This window comes from Falco naumanni, chromosome 1, assembly GCF_017639655.2.
Source record: "Falco naumanni isolate bFalNau1 chromosome 1, bFalNau1.pat, whole genome shotgun sequence".
Classification (NCBI taxonomy): Eukaryota; Metazoa; Chordata; class Aves; order Falconiformes; family Falconidae; genus Falco; species Falco naumanni.
Genome location: NC_054054.1, coordinates 90256922 through 90275939, shown reverse-complemented (window position 1 = coordinate 90275939; position 19018 = coordinate 90256922). Strand labels below are relative to the sequence as shown.

Below are 19018 nucleotides of genomic sequence, written 5' to 3'. Positions count from 1 at the left end.
AGCATCTCTCAAAGCAAACATAAAATCCCCATTAGCAGATCTATACTGAGCAAAACTTATCCTTCAAGGCATGGTCTTTTGCTGATGAACACTGTTCTCTTCCCTGCCCGTGATGTGCCCCGGAGGACATCTTCCCATGCCAGTGTTACCCATCCTTGCAGCACCCTGCGCCTCCCCAGCTGTCTGTGATGGCGGGACCAGTTTGTGGGTTCTGGAATTTTCCAGCTAAAGGCTGGAGGTTTTAGTTCAGAGCCTCGGGGTTCAGCACTCACTCTGGAATACTGGTTAGCTAAGAATAAATCAGCAGAGCCCTCAATCCTTTGATTTATTTTTTTTTCCTGATGATCCTCTCCCCTCCATTCTCAAGGATATAGAAGGGTATCCTCTTTTTCTAGCTAATAAGATATTAAAGTTATCTTTGACCTGGTATCTTCCTTTTATGCCTAACTGAAGTCTTTTAGTCTTGACAGAAACTTCCTGCTCAGCAGAACAAATCTGCAGTTTGGACAAGTAAAAATTTTAACTGCTAAGGAAACAGCCATAAATCCTTTTGGTCAACGCAGAGAGTAGTACAGAAAACATACTCCTTTGAAAAAGACATGCTTTTAAAACAATTCATGCTAGTAACTGTTTTCAGAAATAAGTTATATAATCCAAATAGAGAATTGTAAACCAAAAACAAAAGCAAAACTTAGCATGCAATATTTCTATCATGAAAAAACTCTTGTTCTGATATTAAAAAAAAAAAAAAAAAAAAAAAAAGAAGAGATAGCGTTGAAATAGTAAAAAAATAGTCACAGAAAAGTTCACTAAGAACCTACCCTCTGGTGTGGAGGATTCCTTCCTGCGACTGGAGGGAGGAGCTAGCAAACTGATTGGAGTAGGCTGATGCTCTGGTGAGCGGACTATGGCAGACATGATGATCTGCTGCCTGGCTGTGGCTGGAGTAGATGGATGAGGGTGGTCTGATATTTTCCGATGAGCAGCTATAGACGAGATAAATGCCACTCATTAACATAACCAACACGGAACACTAGTTCATAGCAGTGGTTCTGTGTAACCATTCAGTGGTTGCAACCCGCAGAAAAGTGTAGCCTTAATGCATCTTCATAGCAGCAGGTAAGAATTAAACAACATGCTACTGCTATAGTGGCACACACTTAAAAGCACGTTTTCAGACCAAAACCGTGCGTCTCCTTCCAGTTTCACCTTTTCTGTTAACCCCTACCTTCTTCACGAGCAGATCTGAGTTCAATGCGTGTTTTCTGTAGAGCCTCCTCCAGCTCAGCAGAGCGAGCCTTCTCCTTCTCCAGTGCCACTTTCAGCTCATTGTATTGCAGGGGAACCTGTGTGGGTAAAGAAGGGTCCTCTTTCCGCCGACTAAACAGGCCCTAGCAACAGAAACACACAGACAACTCCTAACTCCTAGTAAGAGATGGCTTAAACTAGGCAAAGTGAAACTAGCTAGTGGCAGTCCGGCCAGAGGGCCTAATGGCAATTCTGATATGCGTAAGGATGGATTTTTAGTTCATACTGGCACTGGAGAGAAAATGTTGAGATATGGATTAATTTAAAGAGGGACGTACGTTACCTGTTAGTACTCACACCTTGAGTTTCCGAAAGCATCTAAACAGAGGATCTCAAAATATGTGGTTAAAATTAAATCACTTAATTCAAAATGACAGAACGGCTTATGACAAAGATGTGACACAAGTCACATCGCCTGACTAATCAATCCTATGCTGTAACTACGAGACAACCACTCTAGATACACAATATGTTCCTACACACATAGATCCTATATTTACCATTAAAAAAAAAAAAAAAAAAAAAAGCACGGTTAATATTCTGTATTCCTACAGCCTCACTGACGTGTAGCTACTGTGTTGTAACTTAAGTGTTGTAGGAATTACAAAATACTGGAAAAGCCACAAAGAACACATCCTGCCTGGTAAAGTTGTTATTCAGCAAATCAGAATGTTCTTAAATGAGGACACAGTTGTGTTACATGCAGAAAGATAAAACAGGGTATTATGAATACACAGCACATAACCAATCACAAAACCATCATTTAACTGCATGCCTCTCAAACCTTTTTCACCCACCTTTTTCTTTTTCGCTGGTTGGTCCATCTTTGCCTGCAGGAAATCAATGAGTTTGGTTTGCTGAGAAATAGTGCCCTCCATTTTCACTTTTTCATGGGAATAGAGAACCTGTGAACCACACACACACGTAGGAAACTGCATCTCAGTAGAAGAAACAGGTAACTCACAGCGGAATAGAGCTAAAAAATAGTATAAGGGAAGCATCACATGGGAACAGTAGATCACATCCTAAAACCTCAGAGGGAGTGGGGAGCACAGAGGCCTGCCGCCGTTTCCTCAGCCTCACCTGAATGTTTTCCAGCTGATATTCCAGGTCACTTCTTTCAGTCTTCAGAAGATCAGCTCGATCTAGAGCTTCTTGCAGACCTTGAGTTAGGCGGAAGATGTGATTCTTTTGCAGATCCATTTGCTGCTGCAGCTTTGCCTGCTGTTAACAGGAAAACAAAGGCCAGTGTCTTGGCTGTGTTGTTTGCTTGTTTTTAAATAAAAGCTATTAAACGTTACCTCTCCTTGTAAAGTAAGCACATTGTGGAACTTAAAAGTAAACAGATGGTTCTTTAAAAGCTGGAAAATCACAAGATTCTAGAAGTTTCCTTTCTTTCAGAATGCATTATGACTAAACAAGCATTTCTGTGTAGTGTATTTTTACTAATCTGCAGCAACACCTTTTCTTTCAACCACATGTTCAAGTTACTTGCTTTTTTAAGCGTTTAAAATCTTGTAATTGTTAATAAGACTGTACTACACAAAGAATTTCTCGATGCTACTTTCTCAAGCTCTACACAATCACCAGAAGCCATCTCAGTACTTTGCAATAAAAGAAAAAAAAAATAATCTTTCCTATAAATCAGGATAAACTCCTCCTATCATCACACAAGATAAGGAAAAGGATGTCCAATTGTTTACATCTTTGTCTCCAGCTAACAACAGAAAAGGGCACATGACAAACTACTCCCAATTCTTTCAGGTTTTGTACTTTCTTCATGAGGAAGTCCCCGAGTATGAAAACCATTAATGCTCATATGTTACAAAGCAAGAGCCAGAAAACTTGCACTGCGATGCATAATCAAGTTCTCACCTCTGGGATAACTTGGCAGTACCCCAAAAGGCTCTGACTGTCCTCTCAGATTGCCTGTAACCACCTTTCCCCTGAAATCCTCCTCTGCCACCCCTTCCCCCACTAACCAGGTCTGGCTGCCTGCACTCAAAATCTTGCTGATATGGCGCAGGTGTGTAACCTCGGATCAGACTTCTGTGAACCGAGCTAAATTACCACAAAAGAGCTGTGAGATGCCTCACCTGTGGCCTCTGCCCACGCACCCTCAGCACCTTGGCTCCAGAGCAGGTTTTAAGCTACGGTCCTTGCATTGGGTCTGGTCAGGGCTGTGTTGTAAGAGCGCTGTGCCTGGGTACCGACCTTGCCTTGTAGACCCGAGCTGGGATGTGCCTCCATCACTACAGGCTTCTGCAACAATGGCTGAGCCCCATTCCCCAAACCTGCTCTGCCCTTGTTGTTCAGGCACTGTGCCCACTGGCTGCAAGGTCCCTAAACTTGTCTGACTTGCTGTCACCCTTGGCTCCCAGCTCACCTTCCCTTGAGCAATTAACTTCTACTGCCCCCCAACGTGGCTACACACTTTGCAGTTTTAAGAAAAAACAACCCCCCCAACTTCATTATATAGAAGAAGGATGGATGTGTAACACTGCTATTCACACAACTTCCATCCCTCATCAAGATGTGGACCCTGCTTCTGAAGTTATAACATCAATTTCCAAGGTTACCTCCTCCAGAAGTCTCTGCTTGAGCTCCCTTTCTGTCTCAAGCTTCTGTTGTAAACTGCGTGCGTTCATCTCCAACATAGCATGCTTCTTCTCCAGGTCATTGAGCTGGGCGGGTGGGATAGATGGTCAGAGTAACATTGAACACTAATAAATACAGCGTTCCACAATCTTAAAATCCAACTTCACCAAGCACACACTAAAGAAAAATGATACAATTATCCTTTACTTACTACAAGGGGGAAAACCAGCCAAACAACATTTTGGCGTACCGTTGCTCAAATGCAGACACCAAGTTACTGAAGGACTTCACTGTACGCTCCAGGCATCACAGGCTGCTTTCTGCTATAGTCCTTTTTCAAAAGGAAATCTGAGGTCTTTGGCTTGAAGATGGAATTCTATTCTATGACCTCCAGTCTTTCTAATTTGCTCTAACATCTTGAAAAAGCTGCTGAAAACTGCATTTCTACAAGTAATCTCTCTAGAAAAGTATCTCATCTAATTATGAAAGTCTAGGTTTGAAAGTTACTTACCTTATCAGAAAGGCTCTCAGCTTTGAGTTTTTGTTCCTTTAGTGCTTGCTGGAGGGCTAGAATCTCTGCCTTGTGTTCTTTGACAGCTAGTTCTACCACCTGGCGAGATTCAGTAATACGCTGATCTGCTCTCACTCTGTATTAAAATGGAAAATAATGTTACCTAACTCCTTTCTGGGCTTGACCTCTTCCTAGCATGCAGTGGCATCAATAACTTTTTCAGGGGGTTGCCTCAAATTCAAGATGTTACTTTATAAAGCCAGACTGTTTGCTGCAATGCTTTTATATTATATAACCCTGTTCCTGCCCCTGCTAGAACTACAGCCTGAAAATTTCAAGATCCCATAGGAATAGTTAGGAGCTAAGACTGTTTTTCCCTATATTAAAGTAGAAGATAATAAATCAAGACATTTTATAAATTACAATGATAAATACCACACCCCACAAATCGCTCGCTTGCAAAGAAACAAAAGAAACAATATCACTGGTGAATGACTATTAACTAATAAACCATTTTTAGAACTACCTCCCAAGATTTTATATTTAGTTCCAACTCCCATATCCTATTCTAAATGTATTTTTTGTACTAGCTTCTATACAGCATTTTCACAAAAGTTAATAAAAGGGGGAGGAGGGGAGAGAGAGACCTGCTCTGTTTCTCAGTATCCAGCATCCTCTGCAACTCTCTAACTCGACATTCAAACTGGGATTTCTCATCCCCTAGAACACTTCTCCATGCTTCCCACTGACGCTCTTTCTCCAAGAGTTCATCATTCAGGGCCTCCAAGTCCATTACTTGCTCTTCCAGCATCGTACATGTTGTCTTCAAGGCCTCCATAGTCTAAAAATAAATCCTCCTATCAATTCTCACATCCCACATCAAGCGTGCACTTTAAGCTTCAGCCTTACCATTTAAATTACAGTACATGCAAATTGGCAGCAAACATAAGCTGGTAAATCACAACCCATTTATTTCGAGGCTTCCATACATTCACTTGTGATTGCCGTTAATGTCAGTTCTGTATCATTACAAAAATTTTGAAATTTCCAGGGTCACAACAGTAAAACGAATAATTCTAAATTGCAGTATCTTCAGAGCACAAAATTTCTAAATAAAACTGCATAAAAATACAATGGGAAATACCAAACATTTCCATTCACTCAACTGCTCTGGGAAGGAAGCCTTAAATGCCATTGGCCCTGGAAGTATATTAATTCCTTACCAGTTTCCAGATCAAAAAGAATTTTTTGCCTTACAGGTAATTAACTAGCTATCCCGAAGAGATTTTGATCCAGACTTTGTAAGTCTTACTTGTTTCTGACTGGTAAGCTGCATCTCTCTCTCAGTGATTTCTCGACGGAGATGGTCAACTTCACTTCGCAACTGGACGACCTCATCATTGGCCCCTGAGGCCTCATCAAGTTGCTTGGACAGGAAGAAATTCTGATTGTTCAGTTCTGCATTGTCTTCACTGAGCTGGTTCAGCTGCTCTTCCAAATCTGTAATCACCTAGAAAGAAAAACAAATTAAATAATGTCAGTAAGTAAAGTTTTTCAAAAAAGTGTTTTACTCTCACAGAACCATTTATTGCCAAGCAAGGAGACAACCTGGCTTTTAAATTTTTTCTAATTTAAACAAAAGCAATATCGTAATGGTAGGTTTTATGCACAGGAGTGTACTTGATTAGGAAGAGAGTTTTGTTTCTTACAGAAAATAGCTTGATTTCTTTTTCTAACTTGGTTTAGAGTACAAATATGCTGCAATACACTTTATTATTTTAGAGAGAATGCCACACCTGAAGCACTGGATTGGGAATGAGGAGTTCTGGTTGTATCCTCAGATCTGCTGCTGACCTAGCGTACCTTTGCCAAAGCACTTTGCCTTTTTTTGCCTCAATTTCCCGTTAAGTGAAATGAGGCTAATACCTCTCCGAGAGGCTTTCAGAGTGTGATATTTAAGAAAACTGAACAAGAGCATTATGGATGACAGCACGGGATATATGAAGAAAGAAAAAAGTGTGACAACACAACAGACTATCAGAAAATCAGTGAAAAGCAAAAACTCAAAGACAATGACCTTGCCTTTAATGAAGTAGAAGAGTCCATTTGTTTAATCGGACTGGCATTACACCATACGCTTTAAACCACATTCCCCTTCAATTTAAAGGAAAACATGAACAACGGTGGGCCATTTTCACAGTCCCATTTGATTTTTATGAATGAAAGGCCATGAACACTGCATGGATGAATACCTGTACCTCCTCCTGACCCAAAAACATCATCACAACAGAAGAGAAAGAAACCTCAGTATAATCTTGAAATCAGCTTAATAAAAAATAATTTCAGAAAATGGTAAACTCTATACAATTCTTAATCAACTCTTACAAATATGTTCTAGAAGAATTTATGTCTAGATGTCAAAGATACTTCATTAAATGGGAAAAATTAAATCCCAGAGCACGGCTGGCCACACATTCAAGTTTAAATGTTCCAATTTCCTACACAAGCCAAGGACTTAAATATCTAAAGCAGTAGAGCACACAGCTCTTCTCAGCTATCTGGAAAGATGACAACCATTTCTTTTGGAAGAATCTGTAACGTGTATTTTGGCAGCCTTTTACCATGCCTCTCCTAGATCTAAATTAACAGTATTTGATTTTTAAACTGTAAGCAGAAAAAGTCCAACTGACATTACTCCCTGCTGGGTGAAGGGGAGTTCCTGCTACCCATATGGTTTAGAGTCAAACCAAAATTATTCATACTTTAAGCCACAACATTTTTAACAAAAATTCGACTGTGTGGTTGCTTGTTGAGCATTCTTATTGCCCTATTCAAAATAGACATTTTATTCTGTATTGTATGCATCAAGTTTTCAAAGAACACAGACTGTGTCATAAGGATGTGTTAGTGTCTATATTGCTGTAGGGGTAAGAACTTAGGAATGTATTTATACAAACAAAAAGGAACAAAAGAGCATTTGTTTTTACAGTGTTTTACCTACCATTCTTACAATTAGCAGCTGAGATTTCTACTGCCAGATAGGATAATCTCTCTTTTTCTCCCACTTGTTTTTATATTTAAGTTTAACCACGACACCTATCTAGGCAGTTTGAAGATATATTTTATACACCCATGGCTTCTTCCACATATATTTTATATATTAATACAAGTACTTGTAATAAAAATTATTAAACTGCTTTTGAAATACAAGAAAGCAGAGATGGGGTAAACACAAAATGGATAAGGTGACATGCAGAGTTATTGTGCCAAACGACTAAATTTTTTTTAAAACCTGGGTGTATTTCAAGTTGGGTTTATCCCTTAAGGGCTGGAAGACAGGCTTTCATTGGCTTTTATTCTAGGTTCTGAGATTTTGACTTCTTTCCCCAACATAACTAAAATGAAACCAGATCATTTTATATTTCACTGTTACATTTTACTTAGTAGGATATTTCTGGAAAACGTAAGTAACAAAGCAGATAAGAAAGAAGGGTTCCAGAAGAAGTGATGTAATCGCCTTTCTTGCATGTTTTCCTAACAGTATATTTACGGACAATTACAAAATGACTTGGCTTAAATTCCAAATATATTATAACCTATATAACATAATCTATATAGATTGATAGATTTTATTAAAAGAAAAAGATTATTCTTCTCAGTACCATTTTCCTTTTTTCCATGGAAAAAGGGGCAATTTGTTAACAAATCCAATTTTTAAAAGCTCTCTGCAGCTATGTGTAAACCAACAGGGTTACAGAGTTTGTAACTTATAAAACCTAAATAGTAATGGGTAATACTGACACAGGAAAATGGGACACGGTTTGATATAAATGCCTGTCCTGGGAACAAAGAAGAAAGAAAACACAGATCAAAAAATCCCATTTGATAGGAAATGATGTCTTAGAGCTACATACATACATACATACAACCTATGCCAGAATCCTGTACCTGAAAAAAGTCAATAGCTTTAGGTATTCTTCTGTTCAGTTAAGGAAATCCCCAGGCAAAAAAGATCCAAATAAACCAACCAACCCACCCTGAGCTATTCTGGAGTTAAAGCTGGAGTATTATTAGAGGAAAGTCTGTAAGAAAACACTATTTTATCCTTTAGAAACTTGTAATATAATTACAAAAATCTTCGAATTTAAAGTTTATAAAGCAACCAAACACTTGAAAGCTTGGAAAACCAACTCTAGACAATCTAGGCAGCCACTCTATCTGTGCCACTGTATCATCACTCACAGAGCAACTGAAATTTTCTCTTCAATTATGCATATCTTCACCACAACTAATCCATAAAATAAAGATATGATCTAACTACACCATCCTAATCTTGGCAGATTGTTCACTACACGCCATATCTAAGCGCACAACTTATCTTCATACCGATACAGAAGACTGTATCTCATTTTTAAATATTACAGAGCAACCCAAGCAATAGCTGTTCAGCAAAAGTGACCATATTCAGCACAATTCCCTCCCCATTGTATAGTTTCAGAAAAGCAAAGTGTTTCTTGTGAGATCGCACAGATTCACAGCCACTATACCTGCTCCTACAAACCTCTCCGGGCAGAGATCACAAATTAAATATCACAGCAACAAGCGTTTCAGGGCCATAATGATTAGTTTTACATATGAGAGACAACCTACAAAATTTAATCCACATGCTCCACATATCAAAACCACAGGCAAAATAATGAGGGAAAGGAGAAAAGGAAGCAGTTTTAGTTTTACTGCTAACTGCAGCTGGCAAACTTCTCCATAACCTTATTCCTTCCTGAAGATGTCTTGGTTCTCAGATGCCACCACCAGATATGCAGAAAGAAAACAGCAAGGTAAGCTGTTTCAGGATGCTATCAGCAGCGTGTTATTTGGAGTTTAATGCAATTTTACACAGAATCTTAATTCAGAACTTCCGGACTAATGCACAGTTTTCCTCTATCCATTTCTACTCCTCCTCACTCTCACTCATCTTTACTAGAAAGCTACCTGCCAGAAGTAAGTATCTCTCATAAAATAATCTCACAATAAGATTATTGTGAGGAGGAAGCAAAAGCAGGCATCCGACTCACTTTGTCTTAACCTACTCACATGCGGATCCGAGAGCCAAAGCTTTTCTTTGCATTGTAACGGAGCAGCACACCATGCCTTTTACTGAACACAGCTGCAGATAGATGCCAGTCTTGTATCTCTACCTGTTTGATCAGCGTGTAACAATGAACTCACTCTCCTTCCCTTTCCATAGTCAGACATCATCTGTGACTTGACACATATCTTACACAGAGTCTCCAAAAGTTCATCATGGCTTAGCTTGAGGGACGCTGCTCTTGTTAGTAGCTGCAGAGTAGTAGGACATTGCAGTCTGCATTCCTCTTCTTCCCAACCAACCCATTATTAAAACATACAGCCTCCTGTTCTCTGACCTGGTTCCCAGAAGATGAGCTGCCTCTACCAACCAGAAGCCTCATCCTCAAATGGCGACAACGTCATCATCCACGGTGAAGGCCCCATTAGCCTCTTTTACAGCAACACCTCATATCCTAGAAGCCTCTGACTTCTTATTAGGCTACAAAACCTACAAAGCTCCAATTTTGCCTATAACTGGCAATCGCCATCACATTTTCTGTGAAATGAGAATCAGGGATAACCCCTCCCATCCACCCAACAGCCAATCTTTTTTGTGTGTGTGTGTGTACAAGTTTAACAAACCCATATAAAAAATTTTGCCTGGGTATTAGTCTTGTTACAGTGAGCAAACCCCTTTACTCCGAAATATAATTTAGCAAAGTATATAACATCCTAGACATAATTTTGGAAGTTTTCAAGAACACACATTACTCTTGTTTGTCAACTCACTGAGCCAATGGGAAATCAGGACCTTAGACCAAAGCCAGCAGGAATTTATGCATGACTAAAATATACATGTTCCTAACACACTGGCAGATTTAATGCCTCAATATCCAATCTCATAGACAAGTGCAGAATAAAGCCCATTAATGTTTATGACGGGAACACAAGATGATGACAAAACCTCAAAGAGGGAAGATAAACCTTATTTTATTGGAGAAATCTTGAATAAATGGAAATGCAATATCCAATTAGTACTAAGAAATGCCATTCTCCTTGCTAGAGTAAAAGCAACAGCCTGTACCTGAAGAAGACTAAAAGATTCAGATGGTGGTTTCCTGGAATAGCAGTAGTACTTTACTGAGTGTAAATACTTTACAGGATTCTTTCCTTCTAAATATTTATAGGCTTTACTAAAAGTTTTCTTTTTGAAACAATTCCACTGTTATTTAGATGACTTGGTTGTATTTTTAACATGAAATGATGATCCAACAGGCCATAATTAAGAAGCAGTTGGAACCAACTGACAAATACGTAAACTTTCCTATATAAAAAAATGCCTCTTATTTCTAGATCTTTTTCTGATTGTCTGTAAAGCACTTATAACACTCAAATGGATCATATTTTTTACAGAATAATTTTTTAAATGTAGGAAACTAGTCCTTATCCCTCAACAGATTTTTTGGATGAGCTATCATTGTGAGAAGATGATGATAAAATACTGCTCTTCATATGTGCCCACATGCATCTGTGTGTGGGTACAGCAGGTACCACAATTTACAATTTTTATTGTAATTATGCATCCTATTACTTCTTGCACAACTGAGACACAGAGAAAGCAAATGCTAGTGTTTTCTTTTTGACCCCAAAAAACGAGATGTCAAAATATGAAACAATGCAGAGCTATCAGAGCAACTGAATATAAATTCACAAGCAAGGTAGAAATTACAACCAACAACATAGCAACGGTCTCTGTGTATGCACCCCAAAACACAGCAAAATTAAAATGAACAAATAGGAGAGCCTAAAAAATGTCTCCTTGGTCAAAGACTCCAGCAAAAGGAAGAACAAGAGTGCAATGAGTGTACAAGTGAAGCAGACACACATTTGAGGTGTAAACCTTCTCTACAGTGGGAAGCTGTGACCTTTGTGAAGCTAGAGAAACAGAAGAAATACCAAAGAAAGTAGATTAAGGTTGTTTTTTATTTATCCTTTGAATACTACAAAAGTACTGAAGTATTTGAATCTTTCAATTTTTTCCCTTGTCTAATCTTATATTCATAATTCTTATGCTGTTTTGGGCTTCTCAGTAAGACTAAATAAAAAATTAACTCCATGCCACAAAGTTTTCCAGACTAGTTCAAGGAGTTTGTTTCAGCTTACAAAGGATATATTTTGAAAACTTGCTATAAGAATAAACCCACTCATTATCATGCTGCATAAGTAGCAGCATATTATAATTGTTCCCTTGAAGTGTTATCTTATTTTAAAAGGAGTATAAATTCTAATCACCTTCAAGTTGAGTCACATGGTCACCAAAAGGCAAGGCCTGCATCATACCAGTCAGGTCACAATGAGAAAAATAAGGTTGAAACATCTGGTGAAGGCACCATAATAAACGTTCCCTGATCCCTCACTGTCAATAAGAGTTTGCCCTATATTTTCTCTTAGTGTTCCTCTGTAGACAGGATAGACAGCTAGAACTACTCATAACACAAAACAAGAAAGTTGCTATTCATGGTCAATTAAATTAATTATACATGCATTCTCCTGAGCTGGAAAAAGAATGTATGATGAGCATGTATTATTCATTTAGGAACTATTCAATTAATTTCTTATTGATGAGGATGTTTGATCCCACTTATCCCACTGAAGGTCTTTACAATGCATTGTTGTGTGCAATTAGAAATCCTTTTATGCAGAACCTTTGAAGCTCTCAACATTCCTGAGATGTTATGGGTCACTCCTCACCGCTGGAGACTGCTCACCTCACAGAGCCAAAATGTTACTAGATAGTAAGTCACAACCTCTGAAAGGCAGCTTACCATGCCGTGAAAAGAAACTAAAGATTTTCCACAACTGGTCTCTGCCTGCATGGAGATCACATAAGCATTTTCATAGAAAACTGTCATTATGTATGAAGGACAAGATCGAACAAAATAAGATAGCTATAGATGTAAGATACATGATAGCACATATGGAGCTACAGGATCAATCTAAACAAAGAAGGGCATAAAACGTAAAGGTTCTTGTGCAGCATTTCATTTAGACAGAGGTTAACACGCTTTGGTAAGCTCTACTTCCTCATTTTTTCATATCAGTATATTCTATGAACAGAATAGAAGAATTCCCTTGCTTAGCGCTAAAGAGCAACTGAGGAAAATAGATTAACTCTCATCCTGCCAAGATATTTTCAAAAGATGAAAACTTGTACATTAGATACGTAGTCCTACAGCATAAAAAATTAAGTTTGAGGAAATCACTGGAAGAAGGGAAACAATCAAGATAAACCCAGCAATTAAGCCCTACTTACAGAGTGGGCTAAAGAGAAAAAAAGCCTAGAGAGATCAGCAATCAATGCTGATCCAGAGGACTGCGGTCCTTATTCAACACTTTTGTAACTCATGTTGTTGAAAGACATGCTTTCCTCAATCATCACAAACAAGTTTGAAATTAGTGTTCATCTGCAAGAATCTGTTGATAGACAAACCCTTAGACATCTGTCCTGGATTGATGAAATGGATCTGAAAACATGTCAAAAGATATCAAAGCAATGGAAGGTGCCAATCAAGATCCTAGAGTCCTCTCTGCTTTTTGAGCACATGACTACATGTCAATGTATTATTTGGAACCATAATATTTCTTGCCTCTTCAAACAGTGTTAAAGTCCTCCTTAAAACCCAGAGTAGCATGTAGGCTCTTCCACTCTGGCCTAGATCTACAATGCAGCTCAGGACTTGGACAGGTAGATCTCCTCTTCTTGTGAGCAGAAAAGATCTTCACCTACAATTGTTTTTGCAGCTGCTACACCATTCTTATTAGCTGCACTGCAATGAGATATTTTAATTTACTTTCTTCTCCAAAAAGAAGAATAGTATCAATTTCACAATCAGACTAAAACCTCAAAATTGAGGTTTACCTGAAACCTAAAAGAAATCAAATCCAATCCGTCTAACTCCTACTAACACCTTGAAGCCAGAAGTCCACATTAGGAACTAATGTCATCAAGGATTAAACAAGCAAATTGTTTGTTTTCTTAGAATTAATTTCAAAATAATTCAATGATCTGTATTTAATACTCACTGTGCAGCTATTACGAAGGGCTTCAAATTTACGCTGGATTTCATCTCTATGTGCCTAAAGGAGGTAAGAAGTTAATCATCAATTTTTCATACATTAGAATTCGAATCCAACAGCTGTTGCTAAACAAACTGCAGAACAATCTACCAGCAAGCAAAGTTCGGAAGGCAGATGCTGCAGGCTACGAAAGCACTCTGTAGTGGCAAAGAACTGATTAGCAAATGTCACGTTCCTACTTAATCGAAATACACTTATGCTCCCAATTCTAAACCACTTTAGAAAAATGTACAAACTCAAGAACTGAATTCCGTAACGGTTTCCATCTGACATGGTCACCAGAAAACACATCAACTCTATGTTAAGTTTGTACATTCTTGATAAATTTAAATTTGAGTTGCTTTTACTTCCATATCCAGATTGGTATTTCACATAAAATAAATACTGCATACAATTTAATGCTTGCAAAGAAAAACTATAATGAAGTATTATGCAAGCTATCCCAAACAGCTCTGCCAATCTACTTGAATCCTACCATGAAGTACCATTTAATCCTGAGCCTCTCTAAGCAGTAGCAATGAAACATAATAATCAATTCTTTGGAAGACAGCATCCAAAGTATGGAAAAGTGCAAACGCGTATTTTAAAGAATGCAGTATTGCATGCACCATTTTACCTCCTAATTTACAAGCAAAGCATGACAAAGCAAGAGTTCTTGTTTCAGCCTCGTGGCCTCTCTCAAAATTCAAACTGATTTAACATGTGTCTAATGCCATATGCTATCTGAAAACGTAACAAATGAAAGGTTGGCGCGCTAGCACATCCAGCCACCTTTCTTGATTCAGGATATTTTCCTTAGAGCCAAGAGACTAAACAGGAAAAAAAACTGTTCAGCAGAAGTCAAATATGAGAGCTAAAAAGCTATATTACCACAACAGGCAATGTGAAAAATAAAAAAAACAATATGAAAAAAAAAAACCATAACAGAAACACTCCCAAGCCCACCGAACTGGACTATCTTACAACAGCTGGCCCAAAACCACTCCCATTTTGCCAAATTAACTGAAGCGATAACTGAGTGAACACAGGTCATAAATATGCATCCGTTTCACTGGCAGTGTATGGTAAAGATATTGTGCACGTCACCATCCCGTTGGCAGTGATATTAGTTGCTACGCAAAGCTTTCGGCTGGGAAGGGACCGTGTCAGTCTTGAGCAAAAAAGAAACCGATGCCATGTTCTTATTCAGTTATTCTTAAGCCTTGATGTTGCTGCTGTACTTTCCCAGTGTGCACCCACTTTAGAACAACTCCCGAGTGAACCGTTCTCCCATTCATCTACCCAAAGCATCAACATAATACAAGCATCTATCTCCGCTGGGCCCACCATCCTTTCCGAAAAATAGCAATGGCAGAAATATTCACAACAGTTCTTTGATCAAATGTCACTGGAGCAAGAGAATGAACATTTTCAACACTTCAAAATAACTGAATCTGAAGGTCATTAAAGACTGCTGCTCAGTGGGGGTTACCTGGCAGCAGGTCATATACATATACTCTCCCCCCGCAGCCCTGGGAATCTTTTATGAAGGAAATACTTCTCAGAATTAAGCAGTTTGAAAGCATCTTTTTGTACTCAAGAGACAGCAACCAGCAGCATGTATTTCAGAATTCATTTACTGGGAGTGGGGGGGAGGTAATTAAATTTTTCTTTTCCTTTATATCATTCACACACCTCACCAGAGACTGAGAGACAAGTGAAAATTTTTAATTAAATAAGCACTTGAATAAAGCTATGTGGAAGAGACACTGGAATTAACACTATTTTCCTAGGAATTTGGTGGTTTTTTTCCTGAATAAGTATCCTCAAAGCAAAGTAACTGATAGAAAAAAAAATCATGAAAACATTTATGATCATCAACTGTATTCAAACTCATGAGACATTAATTAAATAAATCAATCAATCAATCACAGAGCAAAACTCCTAACAATTTCATATGCAACTTTCACCTCATCACAAAAGCAATAATGCCCTTACAATCAATCAGTTTTAGCAGCACTGAACCACGAGCAGGAAGCATTTGTATGGTTAAAGATAATAACACAGACAAAATTCAACATTGTAGCCATTCCTGCCTGTATCAGCCCAAGGCAAAATTCATATCCTGTTCTGAAAATTAAAAATTAAATAGCATAAATTCATTTTAACCTCTTTATGAAACATGCAGCTATATAGGTCATAGTACAAATTTTAGGGCTCACCGTGAGAGCTTGAATCTCTTCCTCTGCCTCAGCTGTTGTTTCCTCTAATTCAGTTTTGGCTTCGCGGAGCTGATTTTCCAGGGCTGTCCGTGCAGCCTGCAGCCCGGTAATTTGAGATTCCCGCTCCTGGAGCGTCAACTGCAATTCTGTCAACTGCCTTTTGAGTTCCAGCTTTTGTTCTTCATGCTCTAGACTAACCTGAAGAAAGAAAAAGCACCACCTGAATATGAGTTACTAACAAAGAATATATAGGCAACGTAATCTCATTTCAGACCTCACTTTAAGATGCCATTGCCATGTCTATCCCAAAAATCACGTCTTGACAGATTGCTTAAGTCACTGAGAATTCAAGGACACAGCTTTGCCTACTACCTAAAAACTACTGGTTTGCTTTGATAAAGGTTAAAAGCAACTTGGCAATTGTGAAACAAGGGCACAAGAACAGTTCCAGCTGTGAGTCAAATAGCACACCCCAAACGTTGATATAAAAAGCATGAAAGTTGAAGCAGTTTGTGATGAACTTTTGTCACTGAAATTGAGAATCTTTAGGCATAAACATCAATACTAATCTTTAAGTATATGTAAACATCACACACATTTCGCAACTGACTTGCGATTTTCCCTTCAGAATCTTTTTAAAGAAACCAGCCAGATCATCTGGCTCTGGGTTTATTTGAATGGCTTCTGTTGAAGGTTTTCTTGAGGCATACTCAGGGATAAACATGTCATTTCCAGAAATGGATAAGAAATGAACAAGCAGCAGAACAGATCTCAGTGCTCAAAATCAATTCCAAACCTTAGCACCTTCTTCAGGCTGTCTGCTATCCCAAGTGAATCTGTCTGTTGTGCTGTAGATGCGCGACAAGCCTGCCAGAAATCTTACACTGGTCCCAACCAACTTCCGGTCAAACAAGGACATGTGTTGGTCGTCCAACCCTCTTAGCTAAAGGCAAGATTTCAGTCTTAGCTGAAAATTAGTGGAGTGAGACTGGAGAAGGTAAAAGAAGATTTGAAGTGGATCCAAACTAGTTCATACAAAACTAAAAATGAAGCACAGCTCACAAACCTTTAAAAATGCATATTTTCATATTACTGTTAGGTTTCCTTTCCAGAAAACTTCTGAAAAATGTGCATGAAGCAACAGGTCTCCTGCTTTCTTACAGCAATTCGTTTGTGTCCTTTGCTTTCTATTCTGTAGACTCTAAGGCTATGGTTAAGCTGGCCATTGTACATAGCTAAGCTTTTATTCTCTATCCCATAACCACTCTAGCTGGACAATATTATAAGGATACTGTACAAAAACCCAAATAATCTGAGAAAGCAAGATGATCTAAAAGCTCACATTCAGTTAGGTCTAAGAATGACAAATCCTTAATACTTACTTTCATCTCCTTCTAATAGGCAATTTTAAACTTTTTGTGTTTTATTCCTAAGGAAAAAAGTACTACTAGAGCAAACTAAATTAATACACCTTATAATTCCATTTTTTATAACACACAGCACTAAAACAACTTGATTCTCCCTCTCGCTATAATACTCAAAATGAGCTACATCCCAGTAAGTTTGTTTGGAGGGATTAAACCCAAGTTTTCACCTCTCGCAGTCTAGTCTCTAACTCCAGCAGGCGGTTCTTGTCGGTGTGATCTTGGTGACTCATCTTTTCCAATTGTTCTTCTAATTTTCGATTCTGGGCCTCTAACTTTCCAGCTTGTGTTTCCAAGTAGAACTTCTGTTGCCTGAGCTCTGAAATCATCTCCTCTTGGGCTTTCCTGTTAGGAGAAAAGCACAACTGACAAATTCAAAATGTCCTTAACACACATCTTCCTTATTCACCCCAGTGAAAAGGCATGCAACTTTCCTGTTAAGTAGAATAGTTAAGTTCATAGCTCAAATTCTACACCCAGAAAAAAAAGTCAGCTCTTTATTTCTGTCTGCAAAAGATCCATGTACTAGTGTAATCATCAACAAATGCCCAGAACACTAAAACTCCATGTTTGCAAGTTGTACAGAAAAATTAACCTTGAACACAGTAATCTACAACAATATTTAAGCTGCAGTTCATTCTTCTCATTTCACCAGTTCCTTGATACATGTTTTTCTAGACAGTAAAAATAAATGCTAAGAATAGTTGCCTTCACACAATGTATTTCAATGAGAAAAGAGAAACCCTATGATTTAGCGTTTGAGGGGGTAGTGTGTTGTGGGTTGTTTTGTTGGGTTTGGTTTTTTAAATTGTAATGGACTTAGAACTTGACCTACATTGAAGTGAAGCTTTGTTGTCTCTGATCAAAGTCCTAATCTACAAAGTGAACAAAAATAATAACTTGTGCTCATAAGAATTTTGAGAGCTGGCAACAATTAATTATTACCATAATAATTTGAAATGAATAGCTTTATTGTAAAAAGACCATTTTTTTTTCTTTTTCTTCTTATTTTCTTCTTCTTTTTTTTTTTTTTTATTATTTACAATTCCTGGAATCATTTTATCATGCATTGGAAACTTCTGCCTCATAGTGTGCTTTCTACTTAGACGTCTCACAAAGCTCTACATATAATAATGAATTAATATTTTAAGAAGTTCTCTGTGAGATAAGCTGTTATTAATCCCATCCCAAAGAAATTATGTGGGTTGCTCACGATGAAATAGGAAGACTTAACAAAACTAAAAATAGAACTTAAGTCTTCTGAGTCACATTTCTCTACATTGCACCCTTTTCACCTTTCCTTTTCTTTTTCTTTTTTTTTTTTTTTAAAAAAAAATATCTCTACAGATTATTGCCAGCCAGAACTGTCAAATGGTCTTATTTCACTTCCTACTGTTTACTGGGCTATCTTCTCAGGAACCTGATATTCACTGGTTTCCTGAGATACTGATGGAACAAAAGCTAGCAGAGTTGTTCTCTCCTCCCAAGGCTTTAATCACTAGTTCTCGTCTTCAAATATGCTCAGATTAGCTGTAGCTTTTGTGGATTCAAAATACAGTCCAACAACAGATTTGTACATTTTCATCACCACAATTCACAAAATAAGCACAAATTAACTAGCTACATGCATAATGAAGCAAGTTTCTCTTAAATTTTTTTTAATTCTGTACTACCTTCTACCAGTCCTGCAAAATTACATTACTTGAAAATATAACTCTCAATAATCTACTCTAAGACTTTTTTTTCCTTGTTTCCTATGGATGCCCAGTCAA

At 38.0% G+C, this 19018-nt stretch overlaps 1 protein-coding gene across 11 annotated transcripts in view; it reads right to left on the bottom strand.

Annotated features, from left to right (window-relative positions):
• CIT (citron rho-interacting serine/threonine kinase) overlaps positions 1-19018 on the bottom strand; it is a 73789-nt gene that overhangs the window by 15561 nt on the left and 39210 nt on the right. For 6 of the 11 annotated variants that reach the window (XM_040605584.1, XM_040605576.1, XM_040605595.1 and 3 more), the window contains exons 22-32: positions 17417-17591; positions 15823-16020; positions 13568-13621; positions 5730-5927; positions 5065-5258; positions 4418-4553; positions 3888-3992; positions 2392-2532; positions 2106-2213; positions 1229-1391; positions 822-986 (exon numbers count right to left, since the gene is read on the bottom strand). In XM_040605584.1, the coding sequence (XP_040461518.1) occupies positions 822-986; positions 1229-1391; positions 2106-2213; positions 2392-2532; positions 3888-3992; positions 4418-4553; positions 5065-5258; positions 5730-5927; positions 13568-13621; positions 15823-16020; positions 17417-17591 (1637 nt within the window). The remainder of the gene's footprint in view (positions 1-821; positions 987-1228; positions 1392-2105; positions 2214-2391; positions 2533-3887; positions 3993-4417; positions 4554-5064; positions 5259-5729; positions 5928-13567; positions 13622-15822; positions 16021-17416; positions 17592-19018) is intronic. The other 5 variants (XM_040605634.1, XM_040605625.1, XM_040605651.1 and 2 more) reach the window with 3 other exon arrangements.